At 31.9% G+C, this 19,951-nt stretch overlaps 1 protein-coding gene across 2 annotated transcripts in view; it reads right to left on the reverse strand.

Annotated features, from left to right (window-relative positions):
• Nucleotides 1–19,951, reverse strand: part of LOC148284560 (protein bric-a-brac 1-like) — a 368,530-nt gene that overhangs the window by 10,977 nt on the left and 337,602 nt on the right. Inside the window, exons 2-3 of one of the 2 annotated variants that reach the window (XM_088238420.1) lie at nucleotides 7,308–7,368; nucleotides 6,110–6,373 (exon numbers count right to left, since the gene is read on the reverse strand). In XM_088238420.1, coding sequence (XP_088094546.1) covers nucleotides 6,110–6,373; nucleotides 7,308–7,368 — 325 coding nt within the window. Of the gene's footprint in view, nucleotides 1–6,109; nucleotides 6,377–7,307; nucleotides 7,369–19,951 lie in introns of both variants that reach the window. The other variant, XM_088238414.1, reaches the window with a different exon arrangement.

Genomic DNA, 19,951 nt, shown 5'->3' on the forward strand with positions numbered 1-19,951 from the left:
GTGATTGAAAAAGGGTATCAAGTTGTCTGGAAGCATCGATCTGTCGGTCATCTGACGTTCACTAGACTAATATCAAAAATAGGCAATAACACGAGTTTTTGGTTATACAAAATCGTAGTATGCCTGCGCCTACACGTTTTTGAGATATCTTTTTAAAACCGGGTTGTGGTACGGAAGCTAATGTCACGGACTCACGGATCAGAGGTCCGAGGTACGAACTCCCGCTCTAATACAACTTGATTCCCATTTTTTGATCGTGAGTTATTTACAACTCGTTGAAATATTTGGGTGAATCATAAGATCGCAAATTTTTATTTTAAAAACATAAAATTATCCGCGAGATGGCCCGAAATCGAAAAGCAATGATAAAACTGCAAATAAAAAAAAACTTTCACCAAAATCATTACAATATTTTTTTTGTGTTACTCTTACGCTATGATTATTAAACATTGATAATTTAATTAATGCAGACTAAAATATATCTACACGGGTTTTTGAGATGGTCACATTAAATGACACACTCGTCCATAGAATAGGGAAGACTCGTCACTTTCTATCCCGTGGATATAACTCGGCAATTTAATTGCCGATATCTGAATTGGCGCAGAGGAAAAAGTGGTAGAAAAATACTCGTAATATGACTAACACGCTGGCGCTGCTCTGCCTTGGACCGATAATATCGAGATTGCGAAATTATTACGACTTCGCCGGATCAAGCGATTATTCATTATAGCGTTGATTTCTTTGATACAAATGTGCAAATGGGGAATTTTCACGAGAATTTAAATGTTTGTATAAAAAACAATATTAGTTTTAAAAACGAAACATTGGTAAGGTTTTTGATTGACTTTTTATTTACCGGAGTAGTCTGAAGACGCTCGTCTTGACTTGTAGTTCATTCTTATTAGTGAATGAAGTAAACGTGAAATATTATAAAAACCAAGTATTTTATTAGGTTTTGAAAAAAACATTGAAATATTTTGTTATTTATGGTCGACAGAGATTAAATAATTTTATAAAATTTTCGAGCAACTGATAATGGAATGGAATAAGAAACCATCCCTCTTTTATAATTATTTCACGGCTAGTCATATTCTCCATTCTGCTAATTGCTGCAATCATCCTACAACATTTTTGACCTGTATGTGAATTCAACATAGTAAATTATGGTGAAACTTTTTATAAATATATGTAATTTCTAAACGTGTAGGTAACTTTTTTAGCACCGCAAGTTTAAGAGTTGAAACTGAGACGAATAACTTTATGCCCCCGTGAACGAAATTGCTCCATAAATTCATATCATATTATAAATCTTTACACATTTCAAATTGAGTGAATAATGTCCATAGTTAAAGCCAATGTTAATAGACTGCAGGCACTGCATTGGATTGATCCATTGTTGACTTGACTAATAAACTACCTACATCAAATAATCCTGGGTAACAAAAAAATAAGTATAAACAGTAATATTTATAAATTAGCCAAGCCAGCAATCAAACCTTTAAATTCTGTAGTAGGTGTAACATCGACGAATGACGCCAATTTATTATGTTTTTCAAGCAAACCCTAATGATTTATTAAAATAAAATAAATGAACCATCCAAACATCCACTTATGTTGACAACAAGTTATTGATAACTATTGTAATCATTATTACACGACGCGGTCGTTAGTACCTCATGAATGATAACTACCGTACATTCACGGAGACTGGACCGCAGTGCACGTGCAAACCACAAGCCCACTGCGTGATATCGCATGATTGGCCCATTTCACTCCACGGCGAAAATCTACACGGCGTGATAAACTACAGTATAGTAGATCGATATTTATTGTTTTACAATTATTTATTAATTTAATGCCTGGTAAACGCAATAACCAGTACACTACCTGATCTCCAGTCGATTTCCTTTTGCAGGATTTTTACCTGAGAGTACTAACTAAATTTAAATAATGATATTGATTGAATTTTCATTAAAATCTCTTTTGTAAAGTTTTACTATATTATTTATATTTATATATTTATATTTAAATCTTAAAGTAGGGCACACATATCATACATATTGTTATGTGTGTTCTATTAATAACATTGAAAATATATTTAATTTATAAATTGTTTATCATATTTATATTATTTTAATTGAGTTGTGGTCCCGTGGCTAGTGTTGTTGACTCACGGATCAGAGGTCCGAGGTTCGAACCCCACTCTACCCCAACTTGATTTCTATTTTCTAATAGTGAGTTATTTACAACTCGTTGATAATGGTCACTAAAATTAAAATATTTGGGTAAATTATAAGAACTCTAATATTCCTTTTATTTAAAAAATAATATATCAACCGAGGCGTTTAAATTGATATTTTCATTAGTCATTAACTATGGAGTTTTATAAAAAAAGCTAAAATATTATCAAATTTAAGTTGGTACTAACGAATCTAATAAATGTCAATCCACTATAATTATACCGTGCCGTTTAGATTAAGATGATATGTGTGAAATAGGCTATTCTCCGTCGGGTATCACGCGGCTGGTTTGTTTATTTGGAAATTCTTGTAATAATGAACAGACTTTAAACTATCAAAGTAAAATAATGAGTTCTAAATATTTGAACCTTATTCATATTATTTAAACTATAAATTACCTGGATTAATATTTAAAAAATAGCTTTTAAATGGGTGCCAGTCTTTTCAATATGATAGATTTTTGAAGATTGATTTAGAATTTTGTACTCTTATTTGTATAATTTGACATGAATTTGATGTAAATGAGACGAGACGTATGATCGAGCTTCGGTTCAAGTTAAACACAACGTTGTGATTCATTTTGTGTATAGCTACATGTGTATACGGTTGGGGAGGTGATTGAAAACATACAAAAGTATTATTTGTTCACTGATTTTCAAAAGTAAACTGTAGTTACGTTTTGTACATTAAAAAAATCACATACATTTGCATTAATTTGCAATCTCTAATGAGTTTAACATCATAAAAACCATTGATTCCTACAGCTGACTCCACAAGTTTCGAAATAGTGTGACACTACTGTAATCAAACTTATATTGTTACACTGTACTTATTTATTTTTAAAGGTTGTATTAATTATAATGTACAAATTGAAATTACGTTTTCATAAGTGAATTAACTATATTTATGAAATTTGTTTAGCAAAATAAATCTATGAATTTTTTTGATGAGTTGCCATAATTTTGTTTCTCAGAAAAAAGTACACGAATACCTGCTTTTTTTTTTTACTAAAATGCTTGTGTATGTTTTTTTCGTGTGATTAAAAATTGTTGAGCCCCTTAAATTAAACACCCGTTCAAATATAATACATTCAAAATGAAACACCCTGTATGATAATACAATAAGTTAGATGATACAAAATAATGACTGTTTATTTGCAGGTATCAGCTATTCTTTTACCGATTTTACAATAAACTCATGCGCGACCATACGCCTCGACTAGCTTAATACATACACACATCCAAACCATAATACAGCCATGGGAAACTTTTCGAGTTTCTTTGTATAACACAATATTCACAAACATTATATTAAATGAGAATTTTTCATGCACGACACACCGAAACACAAATATTCAGCTTCAAAAATCATAAAAAATATGCTGGGTATTATTGAGTATATTATAATTTCGGTTTTAATCGTGCGGGAAAATATATATCGGGCAAAAAAATAGGAAAGGCCGGACCACACTTATATGATCGTTGTATAGGTAGTTACCTGCGACAGTACCCTTGCCAGCTGTCAAAGGTATATTCATTTAATACATCATATACAATACATACACTTTCTAACTTCATTTGTGTATACATTTTAGATCATGTACATATTACGGATGTCCAAAAACACTTATTAATGTGTACACTGCTTTTGATGATCATGAATTTTAATTCTCAAATAACTATTTGAGGGTACATTTCAGATATAAGAAAACGGAGTTTGACATGATGAACAGAGATGTAACATCGAAAATCCCCAAAAAAGCTACAAACTATATTTTTCTGTATATTTTATAAAAAAGATTTAGTTTCGTTTGGGAGAATTTCTAAAGTTACACCTAAAACGAATATATTTTTTTTGCGGTTCGAAGAACTTTTTATACGTTTTTTAATATCACAAAATAAATTATCTATAATTACAGTGGAATATTGTAAATATTTATGATAATAAAAGTAAACATAAATTTAAAAAAAAGGTACCATTAAAAATGGTAAATTAGCAGAAAGTATTTACAACTGAGATATGCTGATGACACCACACTTATTGCATCGTCAGAAATTGAAATGAAAAAAACTGATTGACCGAATATATGCTTCTAGTTCAGACCTAGTATTCTCAATGAATATGAGCAAAATTAAGCATATGATCATTGATCGAGCTAATAAAGTAGCACCATTATCCCTGTTGCACAACTTAGAAAGAGTAAAGAATTTAATTTATTTAGGTTCTCTCATCAGCGATGGTGGTGGGTGTGAAGGTGGAATACGGTGACGTATTGGTATTGCCAAAAGTGCTATGAGTCGGCTGGTGAAGATTTGGTAGAATCGCAGTATAACCATTAACACCAAAAAGAGACTGGTGAAGGCCTTGTTTTTATCAGTGTTCATGTGCGGTGTGGAGTGTTGGACACAGAGAATCTGAAAAGAAAAAAATCGAAGCTTTCGAAATGTGGTGTTGGCGGTGAATGCTGCGGATTCCGTAGACGGCCAGACGCCCAAATGTATCTATACTCCAGGAACTGGACATAGGAGAAACTTATATCCATGGGCGAGAAAATAATTCTGCAGTTCTTTGGCCATATTTTCAGGAGAACTCTGATAGTTTGGAGAAAGCCATTCTCCTGGAAAGTGTCGAAGGGACAAGGTCGCGTGGACGTCAACCGACAAGATGGAGCGGCCTAGTCACTGAATTATCAGAATCATCATTGAGGAATGCCTATAGAAGAGCACAAGACCGTAGCAGATGGAAGGAGACTATCCACAGATGAGTCATGCCTGGAGTCAGGCGTAATCGCCATCCTCAGACATGAGGCAAGGATTAAAGAGAGAGATTTAAAAAAATTAACAAAACATATGTGAAAAAATATAATAATATATAAATAAAGCAACATTTTTTTAGTAAAAGGTAGGTAAGAGATGCTTGAAAGAAAAGTTGTTTATCATCAAGCAAACAATAACATATATATTACTTCACTATTCTCTTGTGCTTATTATTTCCTAATTTTCCCGATTTTAACTGCTACATTTGAAATCAAATGATGAAACGTTTGGCAGAAAAAATATTGCATAAAATGGCAAGAATTTTCATAAGAAAAATATTGTTTGTAAAATATATCTGCTAAATCTCAAATGATTAAAAAAAAAATTACCAATGGCTTAATCTAAATTTAGGCTTCTTAAAGTTCTATGGCTATACTCCCCATATACAATAAAATGTTGAGAATGTGAAGGATAATCCACCTAATTGGCTCTTAATATTCCAAGGTCCTGAGAAGTAGTGGGAAACCTTAAGTACCCTGAAGGGATATTGCAAACCGCAAACTTGGTATGCGCAACAGAAAAGAGGCAAATAGGTGAAAGTGCATGAGGTTCTTCGATGTGGTCAGGGTCAGAACTCGAATTGACTTTTAGCACTAAAAACTAGAATTATAACTTTCAAAGGTTTTGTACTAATTGAAACATTGATAATATTTTTTTTGCCATAATGATTGAAATATTTCTTTGAAGAAGATTGCTTTCCATCCTTATTTATTTTGGTTATGATGAGAAATAAAAAATAAAACTGAGTAAGGAACTACAATATTCCATGCGAAAGAAAATCTAATTCATTTTTAATTCCTATACGAATTGTATTACGAAAATTCAAAAACTTTTGTACATCAAAATGGAGTTTATAGTCATCATACTTTTAAAAATTCCTAAAACATTATATGCAGTTTTTTTTACAATAACAAAACACTCACCTATGCAATCTTTAGATGAACCTATATAATTTTTTTTCAGTTAAGAGATATTATAGTATCTGTAAATATAAATGCATGTTGAGTGATTGTGTGATGCAAAATAGTTAAAAGATGAAGAAAACCTTACCTGCTCCACCGTCAGCGCTCGGACCCAGCATATTGTGAACTCGGTTGGCATAAAGGACGAAGGTCGGGTAAGGTATGTCGTATTTCCTGGCAGCTTGAGATAGAGATAGTCCTTCCTTGAGCACGGAGAAGATGGCCTCAGCCATAGTCTCTGGCCTCCAAGACTTGAGAGGCCCACGCTCGCGGAAGCGAAGATTGTGAACCAGCGATTGATTTGTGTTCCAGCATTTTTGCCACATGGATTGCAACTGATACTGGTAACTGTCTGCTGGAATGAATCGGAAACATTTATTTATTTTTTAAACATTATTAAACGTAGTGGAATTCTAAAAGAACATGTGAAAATTCAGTTGGAAAAAATCTGCAACGCGTGTTAAAAATTATGTGTACTTGTCGATTCCACAAAAAATAAATCGCGACATTTGTTTCATTTTCGACAAGAATCTCAACTGATTCCATTTATGCAAATTCAATCTTACCTGAATTGTCATCATAGCAAAGATCCATCGGAAGAAAAAAAACATACAATTATTATCACATATAATATAGGAGTTTTCATATTTTTTAAACATCTAAAGCGCTATAAAACATCAAGGCATGTATTTCAAAGTTACGATAATTTTAAATGTCATTAAAACTATTTATTTAACGTTGTGTGAACTAAGTTTCAAAGTTAAATATGTACGGTTTCTTGTAGTTTTATTTACGCTACAATTTATCATACCAATTTAGACAATTTCCATTAATTAAGTCGTACATGGAAAGTAAATAGAATGTCAGTTCTTGAATAATATTAGATACACGATAACGGCAAGGTTGTGTGAGGTAGCGTGTTGTGAGGGAAGATAACGAAAATATGGTAGGAAAGCTATTCTAAAAATACTGAAAAGAGTATGTATATTTTGTATTCGTACTTTAATGGGTGGTTGATATTAATTGAAGTTACCTTTAATTCATTTAAAGACAAACACTTTTACATTTTATCGCATTGGGTCGCTAACCATCGCAAATTTAATAACTATGTACAGTCGCTTTCGCTACACGCAAGTCGCGTTGAATTTTACAAAATAATAGCCCTTAAAGTTGGAGGGTTTTGAGATGTATTCTAGACATATTAAAAACAACAGCAAACAGCAAAACTTGGTCTGAAGCATTCGTTTTTCACCGAATTGGTATTTCTCTTCATTCGGTTAACTCACCGGCTATCGAAGAAGTAGATGCCCCTCCAAGCCAGACGTGAGAATTTTCCAGCAACTTGGCCTGAAATAGAAAAAGAGAAAAACACAAGTTAGTTCGTCAACCATTAATAGCCACATTGACATGCGGCCTCACAGCGGATATCGCAACAAAATCGGTTATCGTTAAGACCAAAACATTATTATTAATTATTTAATGGATTTAAGGCAACGTTTCCTATGGTGTATTCATGATTCATGTCATTTTTATGCGATAAGCAATAATGTGAATTCCACACGACATTCAGAAGTAAATTCAAATTAGTTTTGTAATAAAACATACTTTACTTTCGATTTAGATCAGCTTACAAAACATTAAAATGTTTTTAATTAAATCACCAGTGACTGTTTATTCTTCTTATGAGAACAAGTACATTAAATTAAGTTCAATAAAATTATAAGGATCTTTAAATAAACACTATTTGTTTACTAAATTAAGATATTACTAATATTAAAGAGCCGGAATGTAAATACAGCCTTAAAAGAATTCAATTGATGACTCTTCGCGGATGTCGCGGACTGTGGATAAGTGATCCGAGGTTTGAACTTCGCCCCGCCATTTTCAGATGTCTTAAATTTTACATACCTGTATTATACCTATATGCTGTCCGGATTTGACTCTAATTATGAGGCGTTTTTGTATTTTTTTCAAACATATCAAGCTCTTAGGCGAAAGGAGTTTGCTGGCTCAATCCCTCGATGGATCTTACTAGTAAAGTAATAAAAACAATGCACATTTAATAAAATTAGTGATTTCTGAGCAGCGAGCATTCATATCAAAAATAAAATATATAAGAACTCGGGCAAGAAAATCTTACAAACGAAACGTAGCTGCTTTCTTCTTCAGTTAAAAATGAAGTGCAATAATTTACATCAAATACCGACCGCCAATTGTTCCCCAGAGTTCCCGTCTGGAGGATATTGAATTAAATGAAAACCAAATAAGGCTAAACGTGTTTTAAAAACAGTTTTAAATTATTGTAAAATATGTTTTTTTTTTAAATTAACAATAGTAAAATATTAATGACCTTTATTGAATAGGCGTAAAATGCATGTGAATCTTTGAATTCAGGACGAATCAGATAAGAAAACAATGAAATTTTAATATATATATTTTTTAAATATAAAAAATCATAATTCCCTTTTTCGCGACCAGTACAAAAGAGCACTACGTTTGTAACCAAATACAGTGTATTTAGATCATCTGTTGCATGATGTTAAGGTGATCAGTCTTTCACTTTAGGTGCCAGTAGAAAAACAATGAAAAATTGCAGTTAAAACAACCTATGAAATCAATAATTTCATTCAAAAATCGAAACCAAGACTTCAAGAACAGTAGACGGATGCGTTAGCCACTACATGACCATCAGCAGCCACCGAGTCGAAAACAATCTTCCAGAATTCCGGTTATATTTCGAACACTGAACTGTATTCTTCACCCGCCTGGATAAAGAAAAATATTTTAAATATACATGGCAACGTATATGCTGTTATTGATAGAAGAATGGTACTTCTGAGATAAATTTTTAAATTTTCGTTTTCAAAATTGGACCTGGCTCTACTGAACACTCGATCTGAGTTAGACTCATGTAATTTACGGAACGCTTAGGAGTTAATAATGACCCGATGAATACGGGGATTCGCTCACCATTTAAGGGTCGTGGATCGTTTATCTTTTCTCTTACCATATAAAATAGATTCCTTTGGTAATAACTGATTTAAACTCTCTTTATGAGTGTATATGCACCATGACTTCATCTATGCACCATGATTTTGCACAAACTCGAAACGTGGACGTGCGGTTACGTTTTTAAACGCAGGCGTGAAAATATTACGTCATCAACAACGGGCCGCGGGTGCCCGCGTCACCGGTTGTCATACGCACGCGACATTTCGCCTATAATAGCATTAAAAGATTGATAAAAAATATGCCCAACGGTAACGAATTAACAAAGGGGAATCCCGGTTTTGATACGCTATTATATCAAGAGTTTACTTTGATGGATCATCATCGACATACCCATATCCGGACCCGATGGTGCATAGGGCACTAGGGTGGTTGCTACAGTAATTAGACATCCTAGAGTAATTGGAAATCTAATGCCCAAAAATAAATAAACGTAATGCGTTTATTTTAAGAAAAAACACACAAAAAAGTGTCTATTTTATGGTAGAGATAAATTTTGACGTTTACTCAATTTTGAATATTTGATTCAGAGTGTGCAATTACTATAGCACCCACCCTACATATATTGGAACATTAAATACAGGATGTCTCGATATTTTGTTACATGAAGGTAAGGTGATCAGTATTGCGTTTCAGGTTCCAGTCCAGGAAGAGTGAAATGTTGAAGTTACTTTCCACACCTAAAAAAACTATTTGTCTTCCTATCGATTTCGCTCATACAAAAAGCAATGTTTTATGTCAATAAACGAGTTACTTTATTAAAATTTATAATTCCGTAAATCGCCATGACAATTTTAACTAAATTTAACTCTACTACTTTAATGCAGTGAAATATTGCGGTATTAAACCACCCTGAAAACAAATATTTGAAGTCAACCGTTCCAGGAATCGAACCCTGGATTTCAAGAATTTAAGGAGAATGCGTCAGCCACTACACTTCGAAGCCGACATATGCCCGCTCGTTTTTACCCACCTTTTTACGGTCGAAAACACTCTTCTAGGTCCTCTTTTGGTTCTATTTCACACACAGAATGTATACATCATCCGCCTGGGCAGACAAAATGGTGGATAGTCTAAGTTTTAAACTGCCTTATATGGAATGCAAAACTGATCGAGAAATTAGTCAGATTTTGAATCCGAAAATATCGTGTCATGTGAAACACAAAATGGTTAAAGCTTTGTTTGCGAATGGTATAAATTTCAATTTAAAACATATTGTGTCCTCAACTTGCCGCCACCACTAGTTTTTAAAAAGAGATTCTAGCGGGATTTGGTGTTTGTCAAAGTAAATTTTACAAATTCCTACGATGTAAGTAACCTTTCTACGACGGCTTTATAGTATGTGTATGTGTACCTTTGTAGTGATGTCTGAGCACGCAATAATTCATAATATAGGGAAAAATTCAGCGTCAAAAAAAACAAAGATATTATTTTAAACGACCATCGATCCAACAAACAGGATTCTCACAAGAATTTCGACATTCCAACAAAGACTGCCTGCAAACAAACCACGGTGGCCTTATGCACAAAATTGCATTGTATGCAGGAATATGCTGTTGTCGCTAGTCATATGGTCACGGAATTTCCGAAATGTAGTGAAAAAGGTGTATAAAGTTAAAATTATCATCATCATTCCCTTTCCGCATCTAATGGTGAATAGGGCACTGCATTCGTACACCAATCACAGCGTACCTTGATCACTTTTGTTACATGAAGGTAAGATGATCAGTCTTACGCTTCAGGTACCAGTCTAGGGACTTATCAATATTTCATATTAGCCACGTCAGGAATCGAACCCGAGACCTCTGCATGGTAGGCAGACGCGCTGACCATTTCGCCACGAGGCCGACAAACATACCCATAGTTAATATACAGAACAAACATTGTTCAACAAAAATCTTCATTCCATTTAATGAATAATTAATGACTTATTCATTTAAAAAAAGAAACATTTTTGTGTTTGTTTGTTTTATCCAAATATTTCAAACTTGGGGTCAATTTTAAAGGACTCACTTTTAAAAAACGGAAATCGAATCGTGGTAGAGTATCTCATCCACACCAATAAAAGTTTTTCCACTTCAACTTCACAAACATCAACAGATGTAAGAATTGAAGGAATACAGGTATTAAAGTATAGGCAGAATGGTGAATGTTACACAGTGTATAAATTGGCCACTTAAACCAGCCAATGACAGGTCATAAGTCCTGAAGATGCCTAGAATTCGTTATTTTCTTCTTTAAAATGTTATTCAAACAGATATGGTGATATAAATTTATGTTCAAAGAACATTCCGAATGAATAATTCTAGATGGAAAGACGCCCTAAAGAAAATATATACGAGCTCACTGGAACATCCAATAAATTGATTGTCTGAAACAATATTGCATCAAACGTTAGAGAAGGTGAAGAATTGTATAAAGACGTTTCAAATGCAATTTGAAATTCAAAAATACATGAACACAATCATTATTTTATAAATATTCAATGCCCGACGCTGACGCCGACGGTTAAAACTAAGACAGAATAATGAACTACAATGCAATGTATTAGTGACGGATTCATTTTACTCTAACCAAATAATGAAAGTATTTTTTATTTGTACTTAACTGTCTCAACGGAGACGAAAGAATCAAGTATTAAAGAAAATGGAAGTCAAGGCACTTAAAAAAGTATTCATTAAAAAATAAATATTATATCCACTATATATTAAAACAATTAGTAACGAGAAAATGTTCAAAAATGCTATCAAAAATGGATAGTGGAGCTAGGTAGAAGTAAAATGGATTGTCTCATTCGCCCACACCAATATTGAATCAACTGCTCCACAAGTGTATGGCTTATGTTAGGTTTTTGTTGTTTTCATTATGTGATTTGTAATATACATAATATAGATGTACATAAATACCTTGTTTTTAAAACTGTCTGAATATATGTTAATTATCTTCGTTTTTTAAAGTTAGTCTTCTTTGTTTATTCTCAAATGTAATTTAAAAAAAAGTATATTGTTAAGTGTCTTCGGCACGGGAAACCCCAGTGAGGTCACATTATTTTTATTATTAATTATAGTTTGTAAGCAAAAAATATAAATAAATAAAAAAATAATAATACAATATCGTCGGTGATAGCGTAATCTGCTTTTTTTTAAAGAAAATGTTTAGCCGTTAGTTTTAAATTTTTGTTACCCTTACTCTAAATAGTGATAGTTTTAGCTCCAGTGATATTTTTGGTTTATATATTGCCAAAAAAATCAATTGACCGCTATGCGTTATTGCAGTATCATCGACAAAATTATACTAATACCAACAAATCAATGATTTTTGATTTTTGCTATTTCGAATATACTGCGTTATCTTTATTTTTATTATTTTTCTACCTAAGTATGTTAAGTAGTTAAATCCCAAAGTTATTATATAGAACGTTTATAAAACAAGTGTGTAATATGTGTGGATATATTGATATTATATTATTTCATAATTTTGTAATAGAACACTGTATGTTAATTGTATTTATGTTTATGTTTATAAAAGGAATTTGTGCCGTGCATACACTAATATATGAATGAAAATAAATTATGTACCTTATTTTGTGTATTGAAAGTTTCTAATTGCGTAAAATAAAATAAATAGTAGTGTACTTTGGGGAGTCAAGGCTTACAATGACATCCTATGATTTTCAACTTCCAGGGTGCATCGCGATACGGTATGGCCAAGAATATATTTATTTTATTAATTTTGCGAACGAAATTGACAATTCTGTTTAAATTGATACAACTGTTATTAATTGATATTTCTGTCTTATATTTGTGTAAAAGGTTCTTCTAATTGTAAGTAAACAAATTCAGTAGATTTCATGCTAAAATTCACATATTTAATTTTCGAAAATTGGTTCAGCAGATGGAAGAGTTCGTGTTCTACAGGAACTTGAAGAAATCAATAAATTAATTCCACAAGCATGGGAAGCTTTTAAAAATATTTTTGTTTTTAAAAGTTGAAACACAAATTATTTTTCTTGAGTAAAAAGGCATTCTTAAGCCACTGAATCTTTTCGTGCTTTTAAGGGAGGGAAAATAAGTATTTATGCACATAAATATTTATTTTGCAATGTGGTTTGAACAAATATAGAGTATCGAAATATCAATAGTATTAAAGCAAATAAAATATTTAAGTTTTAAAGGAGACACAGTTTTGATGCCGAGATTAAAGATAGTTTTATCTAACAGTATGATTTTATAACAAACAATATTCAAAATACTTCCTGCTTTTAAATATAAATCTTAATAAAAATAATAAAAACACTGTATTTAGTTTATTCCACTTGTATTTATAGTAGTCACCAGTGACCGGGTTTTGTCGTGACTGACATCGTCATATCATAATAAAAATGCAGTTCCGCCAAGAAATATCAGTAGAATAACGGAATTTATTATAATTTTTAGATTATTTGAAAAAAATGTCGATAGCAAACGGTTTCAGAAATTCTAAGTTTGGCATATTTCGAAAATGAATCAGAAAAAAAATCAGAAATAATGTTATTATAGTATAAATATCAGCATATTACATGATGCTGCAACTATTGAGTAGCCCATAACTGGAACGAACACGAAGACTTGAGTACAAAATTTTAGAACTGAAACGAAATTTCAGAACTTTCAGACTGTTATACGACAAAAGTAGAAAATTTCGCTCTTAAAAATGGCTTTCATGTAAAAGCAACTTTAGTGTGTTGCCCTACTGCAATTCATTTCATGCTTCTCTCGTTACCCATGTTACTTCCTCTATTTAAAGCCCAGTAATTATGTTTATTCGTCGTATCGTCAACAATAATAGTTTGCGTAAAGATACAAACATATTTTTCTGCAAACGGGTTTTCTAATGTTTATTATAAAGCAAATGGGACCAAAATAATTTAATGCAGGTTTCATAGCATATTTAAAGTTAAAGTTGATTATAACACGTGCAGAAGTAGTTCTCAGTTGTTGATAAATACACCAGATTAAACCGCTCGCAAAATTGAAATAGGAGAACTTTGCAGACGTTGCGTAGGTACATTGCACCGACCCTGTTCACAGAACTAAACAGTTTATTTGATTTCATGAATAAAAATTGTATAATGATTAAGTGATTAAAATTTGTTGTAAAATAATTAAGGATATCGACTGATTTGTTGTATTTTTTTGGTTGTGTCCTCTTGTTTTCTGCATTTGTAAAGATACGGACACAGCTTATGTAAACTCAGCATATTTCTGAAATAAACGCTGTTTAAATATGTTGTATTGTATTAGTATTTGGTTCAATTTAAAATTTATTGTACAAGGGATAATTTGTTCTTTTTTTATTAAGAAAAAAACAACTGCGTTCAATTTCTTAATTTGCGATCGAAGTTAGTCGAAATTAAACAAAATCATTACTGTACGCAACAAGTCCGAGAAAAAACGATTACTTACATTATAATAATAAAAAATATTCACAACTAATATCATAAAATTTATAATAGAACCTCGGTATTTTTTTAAGATTTTGGTCAAATATAATATTTTTAATGACTGCATTGATTGGAAATCGATTAACATGTCGATAGAATTGACATTTTAGTTTATTAGCATAACATTGTTTAGATAGAAATGTAAACAATACTTCAAATAAAAATTGTATTATAAACCCGCTGCAAACACTAACAAAATAGCAATAATTTGTCTTTTTTAAATTGTAACGTAGTTAGTAAATATATACTTAAATTCAAAGGTTTTGTTAAAAAATCATCGTTGAATTTGTGATGGTTACAAATTTTAAAGCGTATTTATGGGCATAACAAGTTGGTAATAATTAGAAATTTAGGAACACTAGTGCTGTAATTTATGCTCTTGCGCATAATTTGCTTTAAACTAATAATTTACATTGTACTTTGAATACTCCCAGGAGTCATAGGGACACATGGTTTAAATTATTATAATACCTTTATAATAACTACAATGTATTTTGTTATTGTTAAAGTGATACGCTTTATCATAATAAAAATATAACGATTTAGACTTTTTTTGGATCTTTCACGTTCGTACGTCAATTTGTCGAATTGTTTAAAAGTTTATAATTTAGTACCTATCTACGACATTAGAGTGCCACGTGGATTGATTAAAAAATATTCGCAGCATGTAATTGGAAAAAAAGATCAATGGATCAAAGTATGAAAATATTATGATTTAAAATGAAAGCAAACATGATCAAAAGACCTCCGGAAATACAAATAAATAAAACATTCAATATACCAACAAAAATATGTGGGATTACACGAAAATTTCGGTAATAAAGAATGAAAAACACATATAACGTTTTCAAGAATATTTTAGGTATGTCCAAATGTTCGTATGATTTAATCTGGAGTAAAAAGAATAAACAATAAAGTATTTTCTTGTGAAATAATTCAGGTGGAAATATTTCAATTACTTCAATATTAATTGTATTTATTTTACTTGACCACTATTACACCAAAATGGAGAATTCAAGAAATACAGATGATCAAAAATAGACCGAACGATTAAAGTTACGCGGTGTCTAAGGTGATCAATTGTACCAGCTCATAAGCCCGTCATGACGGGTTGTAAGCCCTGTAAACGCCTACACTCCAATATCCCCTTCTACACCGAATGATTTTTTTGTTTATATATTATTATGTGTAGTTAAAACGATGAATAAATCCATGAAAAATTATTTGTGGTAATTTTAAACATTAATGATGTTTGGTATTTCGATTCCGCGTTAGAACACCAGTCATCAGGACGAAAAATAAAAAAATAAACAAAAAAAAAGATTAAAAAATCAATGCCAAAATTATATATATTGTATGTGGAAATTAGAAATGCAGTAAGGGACAATTTGTACATTGTTCTAAAGAGGGAAAAGAAACATGAAAATAAATTACATTTATTGTTTTTGTTAATTCATTATAAGTAAATTCTAGGACTAAAATATTAAAAAATATATTTATAAATTTCCATTTTCTGTCGACGCAACGTCAAAAAGTTGTTTAAATTAATCACAAAATTTTTCAAAATAGAACGATTTATTTTATTTGTTATGCAAAAGAGACTCGCTTTAATTTAAGCCCGAAAAAAAAATGCACACAAACAAAATGTTGATGTATCAGAAGTCATATAATTTTATGTGTTTTTGAAAATGCTTGCCTAAAATATCACCATTGTGTATGTGTTGAATGCTTAACTATTAATACACGTTAAATGCTTTTGAATAACGAAAAATAAAACGATCAGATTTTTATATATATTAAAAAAAAAAAAACGCTACCGCTCTAATGCCCGCAGTTCATATTATGAAGTGCAATATATCCATACATAGCTACTACGTCGCTATGTTGCAGCTTGCAACTTACATGTATGTAGTACTGGAGATTTCTAGTACATATCGTATATTGCATTGGGGTATGTCGGGTTCTATATAACCTCTATGGTAAAAGTGTCCCATTCAAAGTTAAACGTGTGCTTAATTGCAACAGAGGTAAATGATTTGTTTAGAGAAGGAAATATGGAAGTCTAGGCATTTACAGGGCTTACGACCTGCCATTGTCTGGATTGCTATGTAAACTTATGGTATAAAATTGTACACATAGTTCAATTTAAGTTATTTGACATATTTTCGTCTTTATAAATCAAATTAAATGACACTGTTTGGTGGTTTGTTATTTCGGAAGTATGTTGAAGATTTTATCCGTGTCAGGGTGGATGAAGAGTACAGATTTAAGAAGGAAATATAACGAGAAGGTAAATATCCTGAAAAGCAAATCGAGTGATCATGTTTGAGGTTCCGGAGTAGTTAGCAAAAGAGTTATGTAATTTTTCTCAAGCCTAGGTGTTTTTTGTTGTAATTCACCGCTTTTAATTGGGTCTTCTGGCCTGTTGTGGTGCAAAAAAAGAGTCAACACTGTTCGATGATGTGACAAGAGCAAAATACATCGGTCTACTGTAAAACTCTCTAAATGAGGGAAATTGAGAAATCAGGTTAGGAAACGAAGGAATGACATGGTAAGCGATTGGGTTCGATCCCTGGCAAGATCTACATGGAATATTGGTTTAAAATGTGAAAAGTGGAAGAAGTCATCTCCAGGATTAGAAAGCATAATAATCTGTAACTTGAATTATAAAAATAAAACTTTTATTTTATTGGTTGGTTGGAAGAAATTGCCATTTGGCAATAAGCCCGCCAATGTACAAATAACATTATGTACAAAAAGTTAAATAAATATTTTACAATAGTCAGAGTTGTTTTTAAACATATTTTTTTCAATGAAGTCTAATAACGAATAAACTATTTTCAAATAAAAAAATAAGCGTCAATGGGTAGAACTTAGTGGAGGTATAAGTGTATTTAAAGTGAGCTAATGGCAAAAATAGACGTAACAGGACCATATTTTTATAGTTATTCTATTGCCTTAATGTAACGAGTGGTTGAGATAGTCAGCAATTTAAGTATAGTTATTTCGTAATATGGCACCCGTGTATTATTTTAATATGCACCTTTATTGCATGTAAACAACGTTAAAAAGATGCAAAAATCAACCTTAATATTTTAATTCTATTAGTTTTATCATTATTTTGTAATATTTTTGGTTCAAAATTTTAGTTTCTTGTAAATGTAAATTCTTACTCTGTGCACTAACATCCGAAGCGACGTGATGCTTAAAAATATAAATAAATTTAAAATTGCATAATGTTTGCTTTATAAGACCAAAAGGCCTCCAGTGCAAAATATCAGCAAAAGAGATGGGTTTTGGTCCCGTGGGCAGTGTCGCTGACTCCGAAACAGAAGGTACGAGGTTCGAACCCCTCTCAATCACAAATTTTATCCTATTTTCTAACACTGTTATTTACTACATAAAATGGCCACGAAAATAGAAATATTTAGGTAAATAATAACGTGATCACAAATTTGAATTATAATTGACATTTCACATACATAGATTTGAGCTAAGGAGAAGAAGACAAGGTATCATTTTGATCTGACTGGGGATCAAATTAATAATCAAATCAATTTTCAACAAAGCCCACATTTGTGCATGAAAATCAACCTACCAGAGACATCCTAAACTTCTCCCCTTGTCAATCCACCAACAACCTATGATTAATAATCAAATGCAATTAGTGCATGTTTAGAACCGGTGGTTGTTGCATCCCTTGATTTGTGCATGTCATACAATATTTTCGTAAACATATTCTTTCAAAGAGACGGATACATCTCGAAACCGATCAGTTTTTAGTCTGTAAGTGGTTATTTACTTATATTGACTGAAATTAGTTTTAGCATATTTGATTTTTTTGCATTTGCGTGCCGTGTACGACTGGATTAAAAAAAGTGTAATTAAATTGGCGGATGAGGGAAAAAGTAAAGTATTCAACTTTTAAGCACACTGCTTGAGCAGTTCGCGCCGCCGCGCCGCAGCCAAGCAGATGTCACGAATGAGAGTTTGGAGTGCTAATAAGCAACTCCACTCAGCGGCATGGGGTGAAGACTGGCACTCCGAACTCTGAATAGCCGGCCTCTGCCGCTCTTACGAACAATTAAATACCACTCTCGGGATGAGTGCTCACGACCAAGGACGGAATTATAATTATTCCTTTTTAAAACATAAAAATCTTTTCTAGGGAGCTTATTCCCGTAAACATATGGGTTCCAGGTGAACGAAACCCGCTCTGAAGGTATGAATTAAGTAAATGTTTTTTAACAATCATCTAATTTCAGTTAGGGTAAAAGCTGATTTGCCAAGTAGAGGTAATTACAGTATCTATCCATGACGTACCCGAGTACAACAATTTCAGTTAAAGGACACATTAAAGAAATCAAAAGCCTTTGGAAAATATGGTATACGTAAAATTTCCTTGCTTCGCATAAAAATGACTACGCAAAATAAATAACTTAAATACAAATAAGTGATATTATAATAAAACAATTGTACTAAAATAATTAGGTACATTTTGTTGCAAGCTACATATCTATCATACTTTGCATTTGGTAATTATATAAAATAAAATATCTTGGCTTATTCTTATAACATTTAGCCTATCCTAAACCTCCGGTTTTAATCCATGATTGTTATTTTTTTAATGGCCAGAAACTCCTTCAAATGTTTGCCGGTAGTACTGACAAATACACTTGGACATTGTTGGGGCCAAAACTAAATTGAGCAATATTTCGTTAATTAAATAATTCTTTACAGAACGCATTTAAATTACTAACTTCGTTCCGAAGATTTGGCGGGTTAAAATAATACTTTACAAAGAACGCTTTATTGGTCAATTTTGTATACCGACTAGCAATTTCGGATGTTATTGTTTTGCTTTGCAACATGTTTATTTCAAAAGTGTCGTATATTGTGAATTATTGTTTTATGCCCTTTTAAATGTCGTCTACTGAAGTTGAGATATTTATTTTTCTGTGTATACTTTGTACCCTTGTATTTTTTATGTAATATTTCAAAGAACCGGACATTTGTCCTGTGATAAGATCCTAGTTTAGTTTATTGTTTCTTGTCCTAGGATGTCATATATAATTTAATTTATTGAGGAAGAGAAATCTCGTAATTGTTTGAAAAGGTCTTAGATATATTTTGTTTGGCACTAAAATATCAGTATTTTTTGTAGAATATAATCGAAATAGGTTTTGGAAAGCTTGTAAGAGAGGAACAAGCTTTAGTCTTCTTCTTGAAGTCTGCAAGTGCGCTTGTAGAATTGCTGACGGAAAGTCAGACCGTAGCAGGCGAGGAGTGTACGCATCCTCGAGTGTTACGTGTATTAGGTAAATGTGTACCTATGTAATCATTTAAAGAAACTGCGGTTATCTTTTAGAACAGTTACAATAATTATTATTTCTGTGACATTCAATAGTGAGCCTCTAGAGACAATGACGGAAGGTCCTA

The sequence above is a fragment of the Micrasema longulum genome, unplaced genomic scaffold, assembly GCF_059751315.1.
Source record: "Micrasema longulum isolate JH-2025_06_02 unplaced genomic scaffold, ASM5975131v1 h1tg000110l, whole genome shotgun sequence".
Taxonomy (NCBI): Eukaryota; Metazoa; Arthropoda; class Insecta; order Trichoptera; family Brachycentridae; genus Micrasema; species Micrasema longulum.